Source organism: Eulemur rufifrons, chromosome 8, assembly GCF_041146395.1.
Source record: "Eulemur rufifrons isolate Redbay chromosome 8, OSU_ERuf_1, whole genome shotgun sequence".
NCBI classification, from domain to species: domain Eukaryota; kingdom Metazoa; phylum Chordata; class Mammalia; order Primates; family Lemuridae; genus Eulemur; species Eulemur rufifrons.
In genome coordinates, this window is record NC_090990.1 from 5,590,888 (window position 1) to 5,608,860 (window position 17,973).

Consider the following 17,973-nt stretch of genomic DNA (forward strand, 5'->3'; position numbering starts at 1 on the left):
GTTTCCCTTACAATATAACAGTTCTGGGCCGGGCGCGGTGGCTCACGCCTGTAATCCTAGCACTCTGGGAGGCCGAGGCGGGTGGATCGCTCAAGGTCAGGAGTTCGAGACCAGCCTGAGCAAGAGCGAGACCCCCGTCTCTACTAAAAATAGAAAAAAAAATTATATGGACAACTAAAAATATATATATAGAAAAATTAGCCGGGCATAGTGGCGCATGCCTGTAGTCCCAGCTACTCGGGAGGTTGAGGCAGGAGGATCGCTTGAGCCCAGGAGTTTGAGGTTGCTGTGAGCTAGGCTGACGCCACGGCACTCACTCTAGCCTGGGCAACAAAGTGAGACTCTGTCTCAAAAAAAAAAAACAGTTCTGACTGAGTAGTTACTTCCCTTGCAGGACTGGTAAGTTTTTCACAAAGATAGGTTACTTGGAAAGTTTTTTGGCTTACCTGTAGAAGCTAAGCTGCTCACTGATAGCAGCACAGATAAGTAGTAAAGTTCAGGGGTTGTTTTTTCCTGTATTTTAAAGGAAAAAGGCACTATGAGGAATGCTTTGTCTTTTTTTTCTTCTTTTTTTTTTTTTTTTGAGACAGAATCTCACTCTATTGCCCTGGCTAGAGTGCTGTGGCATCATAGCAGCTCACAGCAACCTCCAACTCCTGGGCTCAAGCGATCCTCCTGCCTCAGCCTCCCGAGTAGCTGGGACTACAGGTACACACCACTATGCCTGGCTAATTTTTTCTATTTTTAGTAGAGACAGCGTCTTGCTTTTGCTCAGGATGATCAAGTGATTCTCCAGCCTCAGTCTCCCAGAGTGCCAGGATTACAGGCGTGAGCCACTGCTCCTGGCCTACTTTCTGTTTTAATTGGAACGTGTATTAAAAGTGTTTTTGCCACAAAGATTTAAAGAAAGGTGCCAATTTAGCAAGAAGGAGAAGGCTTGCTGCTTAATGTGCCACACCCAGTCCAACAGCTTCACTGTTGTTTAATATTTTAACTACTTTTAAAAATTCTGGTAATGTGGAATTCACCCGCAAAAAGAAAAATCTCTTGTGGAATTTTTTAAACTTTCTCTGGTGAAATGTTTTAACTGTGACATGTGTCTACTTAGGAATTCCATCTCTACATATCTCTATTTTTAGTGCAAATAGAAAATAAATATTGAAGACTAGTAGTATATTGTTTATAACCAAGCTTTCAGATTAAGTTGAGCCTTTAGAAATTCAATATTTGAAAACATACACAGTCTGTTCCCAAAATTGTTAATACCACAGTGCAGACCCCTTCACTGAAGGATCCCACACCAAATGCAGAAAACATCCCTTTTAGTACCCGTGGGACCGGTTCTATCTGTATAAGCAGCACAGTAAAACCTAAAAGGACAGGAGAACAGCATCAGTTTATAGGTTTAATTATCTGAGAAACGTATTCTTGAATGCAAACCTAAGTAATTTGTTTCCTCTCATACTGTGAAAAGAAATGCTCAAAACCTAGCCAAATTGTTTTTCCTTTGATATAGGTTGTGTTCTTGTTGGCATTGCCGGTGATAGTAACTGTGATGGTTTTTTGAATGATTCCCTCATTATCTCATTGAAACCTTACCACAAAACTATAACATAAGCAGTTTTTCCTCTTTTTATAAATGATGAAAGGGAAGCTCAGAGAGGTTGAAGTAATTCATACGGTTGTAGAGTGAATACTTGAACTGGTCTCTAAAGCCAGTGCTCGTCACCATTATTCTCTCTTGCCTCTTGTGGAGCTGTGATTCAGTGGGAGACTCTCTCTTAGGCCCAGGACAGCGCCTAAGGCACTCGATAACTTTTTTTAAAGTTTAGTTATAGGTTTTTGTTCTCTCTCTCTCTCTCTTTTTTAGATGGGGTCTTACTCTGTCACCCAGGCTTGGGATGCAGTGGTGCAATCAGAGCTCACTGTAGCCTCAAACTCCTGGGCTCAAGGGATCCTCCTACCTCAGTTTCCCAAGTAGCTGGGACTAAGGGTGCAAGATGCTGCACTAGGCCTAGACATAGTTTTTGTTTAAATCATGTATCACTCTTATAAGCAGAAAGAAAAATATAATCAAAATGTATTAGTTAAAATATTCCTGAAGTTGGGTATGATCAGGCCACTGCATAAGACTGTCTCTATAAATAAAATAAAGTAATAAAATAAAAAAAAATAAATTCCTGAAACTTCTTCACATTTCAGAGACCAGCTCTTCCTTTCACTTTTTTTTTTTTTTTTTTTTTTTAAGAGACAAAGTTTTACTGTGTTGCCCAGGCTGGACTCGAACTCCTGGGTTCAAGTGATGCTCCTGCCTCAGCCTCCAGAGTAGCTGGGACTACAGGTGTGTGCCATCACGTCTGACCTGTATCACTTTCTGAGTTTTGTTTTGTTTTGTCAAAAACCACCAGTAGAATTAATATTTGAAAATTTTTATAGAAATAGGGTCCTGATACATTGCCCAGGCTGGTCTTGAACTCCTGGCCTCAAGCGATCCTCCCACCTTAGCCTCCCAAAGTGCTTGGATTACAGGTGTGAGTCACTGTGCTTGGCCTACTTTTTGACTTCAAGTTGTTGTTCCTGTTTTTCTACGTGGTATCATCTCTTGCTCAATAACTATTTATTGAATGAATAACTAAATCCAATACTTTAATATTATAATTATAAAGAATTTACAACACAAAGCATTTGTATTTAACTTAATTTGCTTTCATATTCAAATTGCAGGACAACTGAAATAGGTACTAAGGAACTTTTTAAAGATTCCCTTCACCTGAATTTTAGATGTGAATTTTTTCTTAAGGTCTAGTCTGTGAGTTTCTGAAGAGCAGAAAGCCCTATCTTATTCATTTTTGGTCTAGCAGTGTCTGTCAAATAGTAGACACTTAATAAGTGCTTGGAAGATGACTGCACACTTACCAATTGTGAAAAAAGTAAAGATGATATTACCAACCAGGTTGTACAGGAGAGGTTGACTGCAGTATCGAGAAGATCTGGGCCTAAAAGCCAATACACTGGATGATACATTAATTTATTACTTATTACAACAAATCCATGGTATAAATGCAGCACTGACCCTTAAATTCTAACTCTGGCACTGTGTTCATCTTGGCTCTGGGCAGCTTCTCTTTAGAACCTTGGTTCCTTTACCAAGGTTGCAAATTAATGTCATAAATCAGTCCATAAGTAATAGTAAGAGTATTAATATTCATAATTGATAGACAAATAATGTTTACCATTTTTCTAATTCATGTTAATTTGATATTTTGGTGAAAAAGTACTTTGTGGAAATTCTGACCTGGAATAAGGAAATATGCCTTCTTGCACACAAACCTCCTGTAACAGAAGCTGGTGAGTTTGAGTTAGGCTAATTACAGTAAGTATCATAGCTTCCTGTCCTTCCCCATCACTTAAGTGGATCCTCAGTTTCAGATTTTTCGGAATTAAATTTATTAACTGACTGACTGTTTCTGTCAAAACTGATTTCCAACATAGAATTGGTAAGTCATAATCTGGTCGAGTGTGCCTATGGCACCTTCAGTGCTGCAGACATTAGCTAATGCTAGACTATTGGGACTGGTCTCTAGGGAATCCATAAATTGAGACATTGGTGCCCTCATTGTCTCCCATTTAGTGTCTTCTTATACTAGAAGAAGTAAGCATCTATTACAAGTTAAACTTAATCTGCCCAAATTCCAGCTATTCTCAGTGTGTTGAGATTCTTGACTTTTCAAAGAGGGGAAGTGGGTGACTGCCGTTGATGACAAAGGCAGGAACAATAGGGCAGGCTGCAGTTAAACACTTGACAGGAATCACAGAGCGCACCCAAACCATCTGCTGAGGTAAGACACGTGCATGTTGAGCTGCCAGGTGTAAGAGCTTACCTTAGCAGAACGTAGAACTGGAGAAGCAGAGTAGTAATCCCAAACAAGAACACTGTCACCCGGCTGTGTCGGACACAGTGAGTTGCATTTCATGTTACTTGTTTTGTGATAAAATGGCTTCAAGAAACCAAATTCAGGTTCTAGTTCATAATGTTACATTGAACTACAGAGATAAAGTTTTAAACATAACAAAGATGAATTGAGGTCCATCCCATTAGAATAAAATTATATCTAATGGTAGTACTTCAGTAAGAATATTAATAATAGCTACCACTATTGAGCTCCTACTGTGTAGCAGGCATTGTTGATACTGATCTCTAGACAATCTTTTAGAACCTGAGTTCCTTTACCATGACTGTAAATTAATGCTGTAAATCAACCCATAAGTAATATTAAGAGTTACTGATATTTGTAATTGTTAGACAAATGTGGCAAACATTTTACATGCATTATCTCATTTAATATGCACAAAATTCTACGAGGTATAGACTATGGTTCCCCATTTTATAAATGAGGAAACGAGACTCAGTTTTTTTGGTTTGTTTTTGGTTTTGGTTTTGGTTTTTTGAGGCAGAGTCTCACTCTTGTCAACGGAGCCTCTGTGCAGTGGTTTGATCCTAGCTCACTAACCTCCAACTCCTAGGCTCAGGCAATCCTCCTGACTCCACCTCCTGAGTATCTGGGACTACAGGTGCACACCACCACACCCAGCTAATTTTTAAATTTTTCGTAGAGACAGGGTCTTGCCATGTTGCTCGGGCTGGTCTCGAACTCCTAGCCTCAAGAGATTCTCCTGCCTTGGCCTCCCAAAGTGCTGGGTTCACAGGCTTGAGCCACCGTGCCTGGCCTGAGACTCAGGTAATTTTTAAGTGTCTTGTCCAAGGACAAACAGCTGGAACCCCTAGGTTCTGCTAGCTCTGTCTCCAGCCAGAAGATTCACACTGAGTATAACTAATAAAGCGAGAATTAACCTACCTACCACAACATGCACAATCAAATGAAGATTGCTGTTACTGCTCAAAACATTTTTGAAATTAAATTACATGTCTATAGTTTCTATGGCACATAAGAAAATATTCCTCATTAACTAGTAGTTCTATCTCTTTTCTTCACTATAAATTATATTATTCACCTTATTTATTTTATTGGGTTTATCACTGAACAACCTTAGAGCATTTGTAGAAATCAAATATACCCTCCAAAGACAAAGATTTCTCCCCAATGAAGATACTCAAATGAATATGCAAGTTCAAAATATACCCCCAAGAAAATTTAAAGCAATGGCAGCATTGTTGGAACAAGAATGTAGCTACATGCTTAAAGTTACTATTTTGAAAGGAGGAATAGTGTCCTTTTAGAGATGTAAATTCTGAGAGGTGGTAAGGTCACATTTAACAGTCAGCCAACACAGGTTTAATTATCTTGAGAATCCTAAAATGGGACAAAGAAAGCCAAACAGAATTACTATTCTTCTTGAAAAGTTCATGTTTTAAAAACTGGCTTAATGTTTATAAATTGTTACATTAATGTTTATACCTCAATATTTTTAAAAATTAAAAGGATCATTTATTTTAAAATTAAAAGTAAATTGTGGTGAAATCTCAAAACTGCCTCAGAAAGAAATGAACTAACTCATTATCACAGCTGGGGAGACACTTACAGCCTGAGCTGGTGAGTTCCTGGCAGCCAGCAGTGCAAGTGATAGGCTGTGTGGGCCAAACAGAAGTGAATCATGGTGACGCTGGTCCAGAGCACCTGGAGTGAGGCAAAGAAGATCCAGGACAGTCCTGTTAGAGCTTCCAAACTCCTTCCGCACCCATTCATCACCTGCTGTGCGCCCCCCCCCCCCCCACACCCCCACCCGCAGCAGGGATACAGAGGAAGTACTTTCCCTTGGGGAGGAACAGATCCTAGTTTTTTTTTTTTTTTTTTGGAAGATTCTAGTTGTTTTAAACCTACCTTGGGCTACACTAGGAGCTCACTCTAACCTTAACTCTCCTGTGGCTTAGTCTGAGCTCAAGTTGGCTGTGTTCACAGTGAGTTAATGGAGCTGCGCTGGATATTTGAGACAGGTTATGAACATGACAGGGAGGAAAGAGCTTCCTTTGTGCTGAGAGATAAGCTTCCCCAGCCCTTGGGGATCTCCTGGAAACTTGAGCTCATCTCCCAGGACAGAGCTCAAGCTCTTTGTTCCATCCTTCCCTGAACTCTGCTTCAGGACCACAGGCAGCTCCCTTGAGGCCCCACACCTCATGATCTCAGCCTCACCATTCTTCCATTTCACTCTCTCTGGGGACTGTCACCTGAAAACTGAGATGGTGCGGCTGGAACTGACTCAGAGCACCAGCTGAACCCAGCCCCTCCACCACAGTCCTTGAGAACATGTTCAGTGGCTGGCAGATACCCTGATTTCTCTGTAGGGCCCAGAGTACTGTGGGGATGTTGCATTCATCTACCCCCTAATACCACAGGTGCCGGGCATGGTGGCTCATACCTGTGATCCTAGCACTTTGAGACCCCAAGGCAGGAAGATCACTTGAGGCCAGAAGTTTGAGACCAGACTGAGAAACATAGCAAGACCCTGTCTTTACAAAAAATAAAAAAACAGAATTAGCCAGTCATGGGGATGCACGACTGTGGTCCCAGCTACTCAGGGGACTGAGCCAGAAGGATCACTTGAGCCCAGCAGTTTGAGGTTGCAGTGACCTGTGATCATGCCACTGCATTCTAGGCTGGAAGACAAAATGAGACCCTGTCTCAAAAAAGAAAAACGAAACCAAAGACTGAGATTGGTCTTCTCATTATCCCCATTTTACAGATGAAGAAACTAAAGACAGGATTAAGTGATTAAATCAAGCTCACAAAATCAAATGAGGGTTTTAACACCCATGTCATGTTATTTTTCTAGAACTCTGTGTTCATTCCATTGCTCAGAAACCTTCAAAGGTTTCCATTGTCTAAGGGATTTAACTTTATTTTCCTCAACTCTTTAGCTATGAGGGCTCAGTTCCTGTCTACACTGATCCAGTTCATCTCCCATATTTCTTGGTGAGAAAGCCTGAGTCAAGAAACCTAAATTCTAGCCCTCGTGTGCTACTTACTTGCTTCGTCTGCTGAGAGCATAAAATCTGAGCAAAAGCAAGTTGGCCAGTCTAGCCGTTGGGTCTGAGCACTATTGGGCTACAAATAAATAGTCCTTGACACAGGTGTTTTGGATACTGGAAAATCTTAGAAGTGCATAGTAACGTGTTGTATAGCCTTAATTTCCAATTCATTTTTAACCCATTATTTCTTTTTTGAGTTGTAATACTGAAAAATTAGAAAAACCTAAATGTCTAATGCTAGAAGATTAACTGGAAAAGCTAAATGACTGTAGATCACTATTTGAAACGTGCTAAATGCTTTTGGCCAAATTATTTTTTGTGGTGAGGATTAAATGATAATGTATGTGAAAGTATTTTAAGAGCTGAAAAGTAGTGTACAACTGTTGGTTTATTATCAGTTGCTATATTTCTTTTTTTTATTTTCCTTTAGAGACAGGATCTCACTCTGTTGCTGAGGCTGGAGTACAGTGGCATAGTCATAGCTCACTACAGCCATGAATTCCTGGGCTCAAGCGATCCTCCTGCCTCAGCCTCCCAAGTAGCTGGGGCTACAGGCATGCACTACCATGCCTGGCTAATTTTGTTTTTAATTTTTTGTAGAGATGGTGTCTCACTCTGTGGCCCAGGCTGGTCTCTAACTCCTGGCCTCCATTTGCTATATGTCTATCTTAATTCTAAAGCCACCTGGGCAAAGTGGCTCATACCTATAATCCTAGCACTTTAAGAAGCCAAGGTGGGAGGATCACTTGAGGGCAGGAATTCGAGGCCAGCCTGAGCAAGAGCAAGACCCTGTCTCTACAAAAATACAGAAAAATTAGCTGGGTGTGGTGGCATATGCCTTTAGTCCCAGCTACTTGGGAGGCCAAGGCAGGAGGATCACTTCAGCCCAGGAGTTTCGGGTTGTGGTGAGCTGTGATGATGCCACTGCACTCTAGCTCAGGTGACAGAGCAAGACAATGTCAAGGAAGGGAGGAAGAGAAGAAAGAAGGAAAGAAAATAGAAAAGATAAGAAAAATTAGAAGACAGGTCTAGATGCTTCAGCTCTATATAATAGGCATTTCCAAAGAACAGATAATGGAAGGCAGAAAATCAATGAAATAATTCAAGGACATTTTCCAGAACTGAAGGTTATGAGTTTTGAGATCAAAAGGGCCTGCTGAGTGCCCAGCTCAGCGGATGGAAACAGAGCTGCACGTGCAGACCTATTGTGTAATTTCAGAACAGTGGGAACAAAGAGAAAACCTTATAAGCTTCAAGACAGGAAAAAATAAGTGACATTCAGAGGCTCCAGAACTGGAAGTGACTTTGAATGTCCACTGTTAACATCAGAATCTAGAAGAAGCAATGCCTTCTTCAAAATTCTGGGAAAAGATGATTTTCAACATACACTAGAGAGAAACTATATTGGGAAGTTTGGGAGAGGGTCCTAAGGAGGTATGAGAACTAATCCTCATGGATCACAAAAGAAAGTCAATAGGTGATTTAACTTGGATAAATTGTTTAAATTGGATATATTAAGAAATAGCATTATAAGCACATAGAGTTAGGCTGGGCGTGGTGGCTCACAATTGGATATATTAAGAAATAGCATTATAAGCACATAGAGTTAGGCCAGGCGTGGTGGCTCACGCCTGTAATCCTAGCACTCTGGGAGGCTGAGGCAGGCGGATTGTTTGAGCTCAGGAGTTGGAGAACAGCCTGAGCAAGAGCGAGACCCCATCTCTACTAAAAAATAGAAAGAAATTATATGGACAGCTAAAAAATATATATATAGAAAAATTAGCCGGGCATGGTGGTGCATGCCTGTAGTACCAGCTACTTGGGAGGCTGAGGCAGCAGGATTGCTTGAGCTCAGGAGTTTGAGGTTGCTGTGAGCTAGGCTGACGCCACGGCACTCTAGCCTGGGCAACAGAGTGAGACTCTGTCTCAAAAAAAAAAATTAATAAATAAATAAATAAACACATAGAGTTAATGGTAGAATCTACCAGTAGAAATAGCTGAAAAAGTTAAAAGTGGAAGCAAGATGGAGGGTGATAGTGAGTGGGGTATGGTTGGTGGCTGTTGGTTTTCATTATGAGCCTTTTTTTGCCCTAGGGTTTTTAAACCTATATATGTGAATTAGTTTAATAAGAATTTTTTTTTTTTTTTTTTTTTTTTGAGACAGAGTCTTACTCTGTCACCCCAGCTAGAGTTCAGTGGCATCATCATAGCTCACTGCATCCTCAAACTCCTGGGCTCAAGCGATCCTCCTGCCTCAACCTCCTGAGTAGCTGGGACTATAGGTGTGCACCACCACATCCAGCTAATTTTTTTTCTTTTTTTTTTTTTTGTAGAAACAAGTTCTCACTCTTGCTCAGGCTGGTCTCAAACTCCTGAGCTCAAGTGATTCTTCCACCTCAGCCTCCCAGAGTGCTAGAAGTTTTAGTCTTGAGCCACTGTACCCAGCCTAAAAATTTTTATAAAATTTAAAAATCAGATATCTTACATTACTTCATTAGGGTTATAGAAGGATCAGATGGAATAATTGATATGAAAAAGAGGTTTGTATATTATAAACTATTAATGTTATTATGATCATATTGACTAAAAGGCAAAAATACTGTTTGAAAGGCAAGTTGTTACTGAGTCACATTTGGTAGATAATATTGTATCAGTTAATTGTGGCCACAGTAGTGCAATCACAAAACCTGAGTGGCAAATAGCAGTGAACATCCATTTTTGCTCATGAGACTAGGGACTGCTTGTTGGTTTGCCAGTCTGAGCCAGGCTTCGTTGACCTCACCTGGGCTTGCTCATGTGTCTGAGCATGTTGGGTGTGGTTTGGCTGCTCTGCGATGGCTGCAGTCACATATCGAATGGTTGGGTATCTATCTGCTGGAACTGTCAGCTCTCTTCCACACTTTCTGTCATCTTCCAGCGGGTTAGCTTTGTGGCAGAGGCAGCAGTCCAAAGAGAGAGGAATAGTAAGCCTCTAAGGCTGTAGTTCCAGTCCATGGCCTGTTAGGGACCAGGACTCAGAGCTCTGCCACAGCCCCCCACCCTTCCTAAGTTTCATGGAAGACAATTTTTCCATGGACGGGGGTGGCGGGTGCACAGCAGGAGGTGAGCTCCATGAGCAAAGCTTCATCTGTATTTACAGCTGCTCCCCATCACTCACATCACCGCCTGGGCTCTGCCCCCTTCCCCCTGATCCATGGAAAAATTGTCTTCCATGAAACCAGTCCATGGTGCCAAAAAGGCTGGGATCCGCTACTCTCAGGCTTAGACTCAGAATTGGCACACTGTCACTTCTGCCGCATTCTTTTGGCCAAAGCAAGTCACAAAGAGTGAGGAAACAAATTCTATCCCTTTATGGTAGGAGGGGTGGAAAAATGGAGCCCTTTTTACAGTCCATCTAGCATAATTATTGAAGCCAAATATTTTTGTCCATCTGTTTGAAATGAGAACATGGAAGGACCTCAAAAGATCTGTAACTGACCTTATTTTCTTTTTCCTTTGTAGACATCAAGGGAGGTGTCACAGTTTTCCATTTAGATCAACAACTCCAAATTCCTGCCATGGAAAATTCGGAGAAAACAGAAGTGGTTCTCCTTGCTTGTGGTTCCTTTAATCCTGTCACCAACATGCACCTCAGGTTGTTTGAGCTGGCCAAGGACTACCTGAATGGAACAGGTAGGAACAGTAACCAAAAGCAACTTAAGACTATAGAACCAATAGGGATCATTCTGTTTCAGAGCATACATTTGATCAACTGGCCACAAATAATGCTGTTCTACTCCCTTATACAGGGACATAGCCAAGAAAGAGGCTGAGGTATGTTCAGGGAAGAATTGAGCATCTGACTGACAGCTCAGAGAATAAAAAATACATATTTATGTATTTAGAGTCCAGTAGAAGAAACAATAATGATTTTCCAATCCTCAAAACTCAAGTTTTCTTATTCCATAAGGCAACATTGCTTTTGTATAATTCCACTTCATCCAGGGATTCACTCATATACCAGTTTAATATCCGTGCGTGTATATAAATACTATTTCTCCTCCTCCGTGACTCGTAGAGTAAAGGAAGAGGGAAGTCTGCAAAGTAAGCGTTTGCTGCTTACAGTTAAAGCCACATCCAGCTGGACTCTTGCAAGTGTCCTGCTGATCTTCCTGACTTCAGTCTGTCCCCTCTCTCCCCACTGGTTTTTGATCCACGTTATTCCAGAATGGCTTTTCTACAATAGAAATTTGATTCTGTGACCCCCATATTTAAACTTATTTCAGGAGTTTCCTGTTATTTAAAGCAGAAAGTGAAAACCCTTACTTTAGCATACATTAAGACTTCCAGAATCAGGCACAGACTACCTTTTTAAAGTTTTCATAAAAAATATATGAATAAAGGGTGGCCATAAAGTATGCATAATATCATTTTACACATACTGTAATGTAATATCAATAAACCACGTATTATGTATATACCCCTGTTTCCAGACTTCATGGTCACTATGTATATGAGAGCTGTCCGGAAAGTATCAGCCATGGAAACAATGGATACATGGATGCAATGGCTGGATATTTTCCAGACAGTCCTCATATGTTCATTATAAAAGACTGAATATCTTGTAAGAGAGTAAATATGTATATGAAATAGGAGGCTGGGTGCAGTGGCTCATGCCTGTAATCTCAACACTTTAGGAGGCCAAGGCCGGAAGATCACTTGAGACCAGAAGTTCAAGATCAGCCTGGGCAACATAGCAAGACCCCATCTCTATAAGATATATTTAAAAATTAGCTGGGCATGATGGCATGCACCTGTAATCTCAGCACCTTGGGAGGCCAAGGTAGGAGGATTGCTTAAGGCCAGGAGTTCAAGGCTGCAGTGAACTTTGATGCGCCACTACACTCTAGCCTAGGCAATATTAATTTAAATATTGCATTATTTAAATAAATAAATTAAAAAAAATTTTTTTAAATAATGTAAGAAATGAGATATATTTTGCCCATCACATTAACAGATCTTTTAAAACTTAGTATTGTTAAGTATCAAAAGTTCGAGAGAAATGGGCTCTTGCATACACTCTAGGTAGACAGTACAAATTGATTAAGGCTTTTTACAAAGTAATCTGGCAGTATCAATCAAAATTTAAACTGCAGGGGGATGAGGAGTTAATGTTTAACAGGTAAAGTTTCAGATGGGGAAGGTGAAAAGGTTTTAGAGATGGATGGTGGTGGTGATTGTACTTATGTTATATTTGTACATATACTTAATAGCACAGAGCTGTACACTTAAATGGTTAAAATGGTAAGTTTTGTGTTATGTATATTTTACCACAGTTTCAATCAATCAGTAGATTAACCGAAATTCCTCTTTAAAAAAAAGAATCTGTGATTATAAAACAATATTAATCATAATATTTGCTGTGCATTAAATCTAATATCAAATCTTTTTATCCAGGAAAGTACAGAGTTATCAAAGGCATAATTTCTCCTGTTGGTGATGCGTATAATAAGAAAGAGCTTATCCCTGCCCATCACCGAGTCATCATGGCAGAACTTGCCACCAAGAATTCAAAATGGGTGGAAGTCGACACATGGGAAAGTCTTCAGAAGGAGTGGACAGAGACTATTAAGGTGCTAAGGTATTTATGGTGAAACCAACCTTGTCAGTTCTGTGGAAATGGGTGGGAAGCGTTCTTGTCTTTTTGCCATGTGTCAATACTACCTACATCTGTGAACATACAGATTTGTAAAATTGTCACTAGGGTTGGAGAGGCTTAGGCTGCGGAAGGTGCAGAGCACAGCAACAGAGGATAGATATTCCTTAGCCGTTGTGTCTTTCATTACATTCTGAGATGTTTGCAAGCTTGCTGCTATGCAGTGTCTATTAGAAAATAAAGGAAGCCTGCCTGGCCTGTCTGGGCCCCAAATGAAGTAGGCAGAATTGTAAGAGGATATTACTGTCATCAGTCTTCTAGGTATAAAAGAGAAGGTGGGTAATTTAAGGAAGAAAAACATCAAGTGTTGCTTGAGCATGGACAGGCCTGACAGCATGGGGGCAGGCCCAGATCTCTGTGCTCATACCTTTAAAACATTTCCAGTTAAGGATTCAGAAACCAGAGTATGTGACATCTAATTATTTCTTGATATTATCTTGAATGTAAAACAAAGGGGCTTTCTGAAAAGCTTTTCTGTCTAATATCTGTTCTTAGAGTTCTGAACCTTCCAGTTACCGTATCATTTAGGGTTCAGAGTAGGACATAGAAACCACTCTGGGTATTTTAAGCGGAAAGGGATTCAGGTGCTTAGGCAAAAGTGGTAAAAGAGCTGGCGTGGAAGCTGGTGCGTGTCGCGGGATCGTACCGCTTAGCTGCAGTGGAAGTCCGGCAAACCGATTCTGCTTCTGCTGCCACCTCTGCTGCTGGTAAACCGCCTCAGGCTCCTGAGTTTTGGCTGGACAGCGGACTGTGGAGGCTGGCTGCCACACTCAAGCTGTAAGGGCTTGCTTGTCAGGCTCCACAACGATGGCCTCTGCCTTCCAATTCTCTCACACAAGAATTTTATCAGCAGACTCTCAGTCACATCTAGAACCTACCACAGGGACCCCTGGAAGTGTGTTTAGGGTAAGATTGGGTAGTGAGCCAGTAGACAGTATCTAGTACAGTGACTTAGCAGGAGGACTTGCTTTTCAGCCTTGGCAGGGAGAAAAGTCTCCCCTGCTTTTTGGCAAAAATTCTCCCATTAGAGACCAGGCTTCTGAGCCCTAGCCCTACCCAACCCTCTCTGACTCCACAGTAAACTACTGTCTATTACAGAGTCAGTTCAGCTATGCAGCAGGGAAGGGATTTAGGGGCACTCATGACCTACGGTGGATCCCACAAGTGTGGCTTCTGGTACCTGGGTAGCATTGCACAGCGGCAAAGCAGTGGGCGCCCTGCTGCCAGCCCAGAATAAAGCAGTGCACACATCCTGCCTGTGGCCCCTTCCTTTTTGGCTTCAAGCACTTGCCCCTCTAGGACCCTACCCTTGGCATTATGGTTCTTTGTTACTAGATCAAGGAACACTTTTCGGTGGTCAACAGTGTGGGCTCTGGACCAGACTGCTGGGGTTCACGTCCTGTCTGCTGCTTATAAGCTAACTGACCTTGGACACATTAGTCAGTGTCTGTCTCTCTCAACAAGGATAACTAACAATTCTGATATAAAAGTGGCAAAAGATACAGTTACTTTGTAATAACCAAAACATTCACTCAGTTAAATTGTTAAGGAATGCCACCAGGTGTGGTGGCTCATGCCTGTAATCCTAGCACTTTGGGAGGCTGAGGCGGGAGGATCACTTGAGGCCAGGAGTTCAAGACCAGCCTGAGCAACATAGTGAGACCCCATCTCTAAAAAAATAGAAAAATTAGTTGGGTGTGGTGGTGCGCCTTATCGTCCAAGCTACTTGAAACGTTCAGGCAGGAGGATCACTTGAGCCCAGGAGTTCGAGGTCTCAGTAAGCTGTGATGATGCCACTTGCACTCTGGCCAGGGCAACAAGGCAAGACCCTTTCTCAAAAAAGGAAAAAAATATTGACTGCTTCCTGTATTCCAGGGGCTCTGCATTTATGATATGCGGTATTGAGAAGATTTAATCAGATAACCCATGTAAAGGATTTAGTGTAGTCTGTGGCACATAAAAAATAACATTAAGTCTTGTTCGTGATATTTTAGTGGAGCATTATAAGAAAGAGAAGTGTTCTATTGTTTTATCATTTTACAGACACCATCAGGAGAAGCTGGAGGCCAGTAACTGTGACCAGCAGCAGAACTCACCTATGCTAGAAAGGCCTGGACGGAAGAGGAGGTGGACTGAACAAAGACAAGATTCCAGTCCAAAGAAATCCCTAGATCCCAAAACAAAAGGTTTGTATGTTTTACCAGGACTCTCAGACTAGAATTTAAAAGCTTCTAGAGCTGAACAAACCCCCTTTGTATTTTCATTGTGTATTCCATACATGTGGGTGCCTGGAGATGCCCCTTGTTAGTTTTGAGAAGAAAGGGAGGGTAGAAGGCACCCTGAGCTTGCTTCTGCAGGGGTCTTTAACTTTTGAGATGTCCTAGATCTCTTTTGTAAATCCGAATCTGATGAAAACTGGAAACCCTCATTCCCAGAAAAAACAAATGCACGTTCATTTTGATGCAGGGGGGTTATTAGAAAAGCAAGCCCTGAAGCTCTGTTTTATTCTTCTTCCCAGGGGTGGCAAAGGTAAAGTTGCTGTGTGGGGCAGATTTTTTGGAGTCCTTTGGGGTTCCGAATTTGTGGAAGAGTGAGGATATAGCTCAGATCGTCGCAGACTACGGACTCATCTGTATCACTCGGGCCGGAAGTGATGCTCAGAAGTTCATCTACGAATCTGATGTGCTGTGGAAACACCGGAGCAACATCCACCTGGTGAACGAATGGATCACGAATGACATCTCATCCACAAAAATCCGGAGAGCCCTCAGAAGGGGCCAGAGCATTCGCTACTTAGTACCAGAGCTTGTCCAAGAATATATCCAAAAGCATGATTTGTATAGCTCTGAGAGTGAAGACAAGAATGTTGAGGTCATCCTAGCTCCTTTGCAGAGAAATACTGCAAAAGCTAAGGCGTAGAAATTCTACAGTGGAAATTTTGGATTTTCCCTTTTGGAGATTTGAAACAATCTGGGTATTAGTAATTGGGGAAAGGAATTGTGATCCTGTTTCATAAACTAAAGCTTAAAACTTTGGTAAATTCTCTTTTATCAGAAGTTGCTAAGATGAATGTTTTCAGTAGGATTTTTTTTAAAGAATGTATAAATCCCTTTATCTTTAAAATAAGAGATTAGCAGAACACTAAAACCAGAAGAATTTTCAGTGAAACTAGCTATAAATAAGAAGTCAAAAAAAAAAAAAAAAAAAATCTTGACTCTAGCATATAAAAGAAGCCAAATATGAAAAGCAAAAGTCTATTTAAAATCTAACTTTGGCCAGGTATGAGTCATTATGCCTGTAATACTGGCAATTTGGGAAGCTGAGGCTGGAGGATCACTTGAGCCTGGGAGTTTGAGACCAGCCTGAGCAATATAGCAAAACCCTGTCTCTACCTTAGCTGGCTGTGGTGGTACGCACCTGTAATTCCAGCTACTTGGGAGGCTGAGCCAGGAGAATTGCTTGAACCCAGGAGTTGGAGGTTGCAGTGAGAGCTATGATGACAAAACTGTGCTTTAGCCTGGACAACAGAAAAAAAAAAAAATCCTGACTTTAATTATGAAGGGAACTGATATTTTATGCATGCTTGTTGCTGGGTAATCTGCACCAAGGGTAAACAAAGGAAGAAATTAAAATGGTGACCTTGTAAAATGTACCATTGATCAGTCATCTCCAGCTACTCAAAATAAGGGTCTTGAATGTGCCTGGCAGAAACATTGCACCAATAGTTAGTTCTCTGTGGCACATATCAGAATGGCCGATTAAGCTTTGGCAAGAGATACCTGCCTAGAGCTCCACCTGTGGAGGTAGGGAGTGGGGTCCAAGCCCTCCCATGTTAAGAAAGGTGCACAGGTATTTCTGATGCCCATCAGCGGTAGAGAGCCACTGCTTTATATGTTATACACATTCTCTTAACAGACTTGTTATGGATCATGTTCTAGCCCTGGCCATCTGTCATCTTTTTATCTTCAGGAATGACTTCAGAGGTGACATCACACTACCTTGAAATGGGTGAACCATAGAGAATGAGGGGTCGCATTCAAGGATTTTATAAGTGTGAATGTTCTTAGTCTTTATTGGTAGCTTAATAATCACAAGATTTAAGAAAGGAGGCCCTAAGAACATGAGAAATGCCTCCCAGCAGTTCTTCCAGCCCAGAATTTTGGGCACTGATGAATGTCTCTGGGAAGAAAACTCCACGATCTCAATCTAAAACTCTCAAGTTTATGAAGAGCCCTGTCATTTCTGTTCCAACCCACTGTGAATCTGCCATTTATGAATTTAAGCAGAAAAAGCGTCTGATTTCTTACACTTTCTCTCTCCTTGTCCTTTTGTATGAAGTTTAATCAAAGTAAAACTTCTCTAATAAAGTCATAGCTTTATGTTAAAAACACAAGCTTGTTATATGGTTTTCTACTGATTAAAATTTTGTGGAAGTTACACCAATTGGTAAAGCAAAAAGGCCAAAAATAACTTTTTATAGAATAGTTTTAGGGTTCATGAAAATCATTCTATGATAGAAATAGGACCAAAGCTACATTTCTAATGAAAATAGAATAATTTGCCTTTGCAATTTATATTTCATACCTACACCAATCCAGGTGAAGGGTTTATAATTCTGCAGAAGAAAAAAGAATAGTTAGAATTGCACAATCATATAGTCAGATATGAATCTACAGTTTGAAAAAGGAAAATGTCTAAATAAAGTTAGCAAACGTATGTTCTGCAGCTCCCAACCAGGCTGACTCTTGGAGGGATGCAAAGCCTGACACCCAGTGGGTTTCAGTATCTATCTGCTGAATGAGTGAAAGATTAGAACCTCAAACCACAGAGATGAGGGTCATTTTTTGCCTCCTTAAGTTTTTGGAGTTTAAGGGTTGAAGCATCTAGGAGCAGATGAAGCTATCAAAATTGAACTTTAATTTCTTCTTCTGGGAAACTACCTAGTTTATCTGAAGTGTTGTGTGAATTGCAGAAAGGTTCCAGTGCTGGAAACTTCTCTCATAGTGCCTTTCTACTTAGCAGTGCCCATGCCCTGCTCATCTGCTCATCTGTGACTATATTGACCTCAGGACCTCATGGGTAAGGAATGTGGGGACCCTCCCGGGAGACCTGGTAGTGGTGAAATGATCCTATCACTACACTGTTTATGGATCAGCAACTTGGTACATAGGACAAGCTGCTTGGCTTTTTGTCCTAGTGCCGAGGATGCTGCTGATGGTGCAGCATAATAGCATTGTTTTGTGACTTCCTTTAAGGAAGAAAAAATATGCCATCGTTCATTCCTTATACATCT

At 41.1% G+C, this 17,973-nt stretch overlaps 1 protein-coding gene across 2 annotated transcripts in view; it reads left to right on the top strand.

Moving 5' to 3' along the window:
* NMNAT1 (nicotinamide nucleotide adenylyltransferase 1) overlaps positions 1-16,694 on the top strand; it is a 22,693-nt gene extending 5,999 nt beyond the window's left edge. For both annotated transcript variants that reach the window (XM_069479314.1, XM_069479313.1), the window contains exons 3-6: positions 10,487-10,657; positions 12,422-12,605; positions 14,724-14,866; positions 15,199-16,694. In XM_069479314.1, coding sequence (XP_069335415.1) covers positions 10,543-10,657; positions 12,422-12,605; positions 14,724-14,866; positions 15,199-15,599 — 843 coding nt within the window. In that variant the 5' untranslated portion in view covers positions 10,487-10,542 and the 3' untranslated portion in view covers positions 15,600-16,694. The remainder of the gene's footprint in view (positions 1-10,486; positions 10,658-12,421; positions 12,606-14,723; positions 14,867-15,198) is intronic.
* The last annotated feature ends 1,279 nt before the right edge of the window (positions 16,695-17,973 follow it).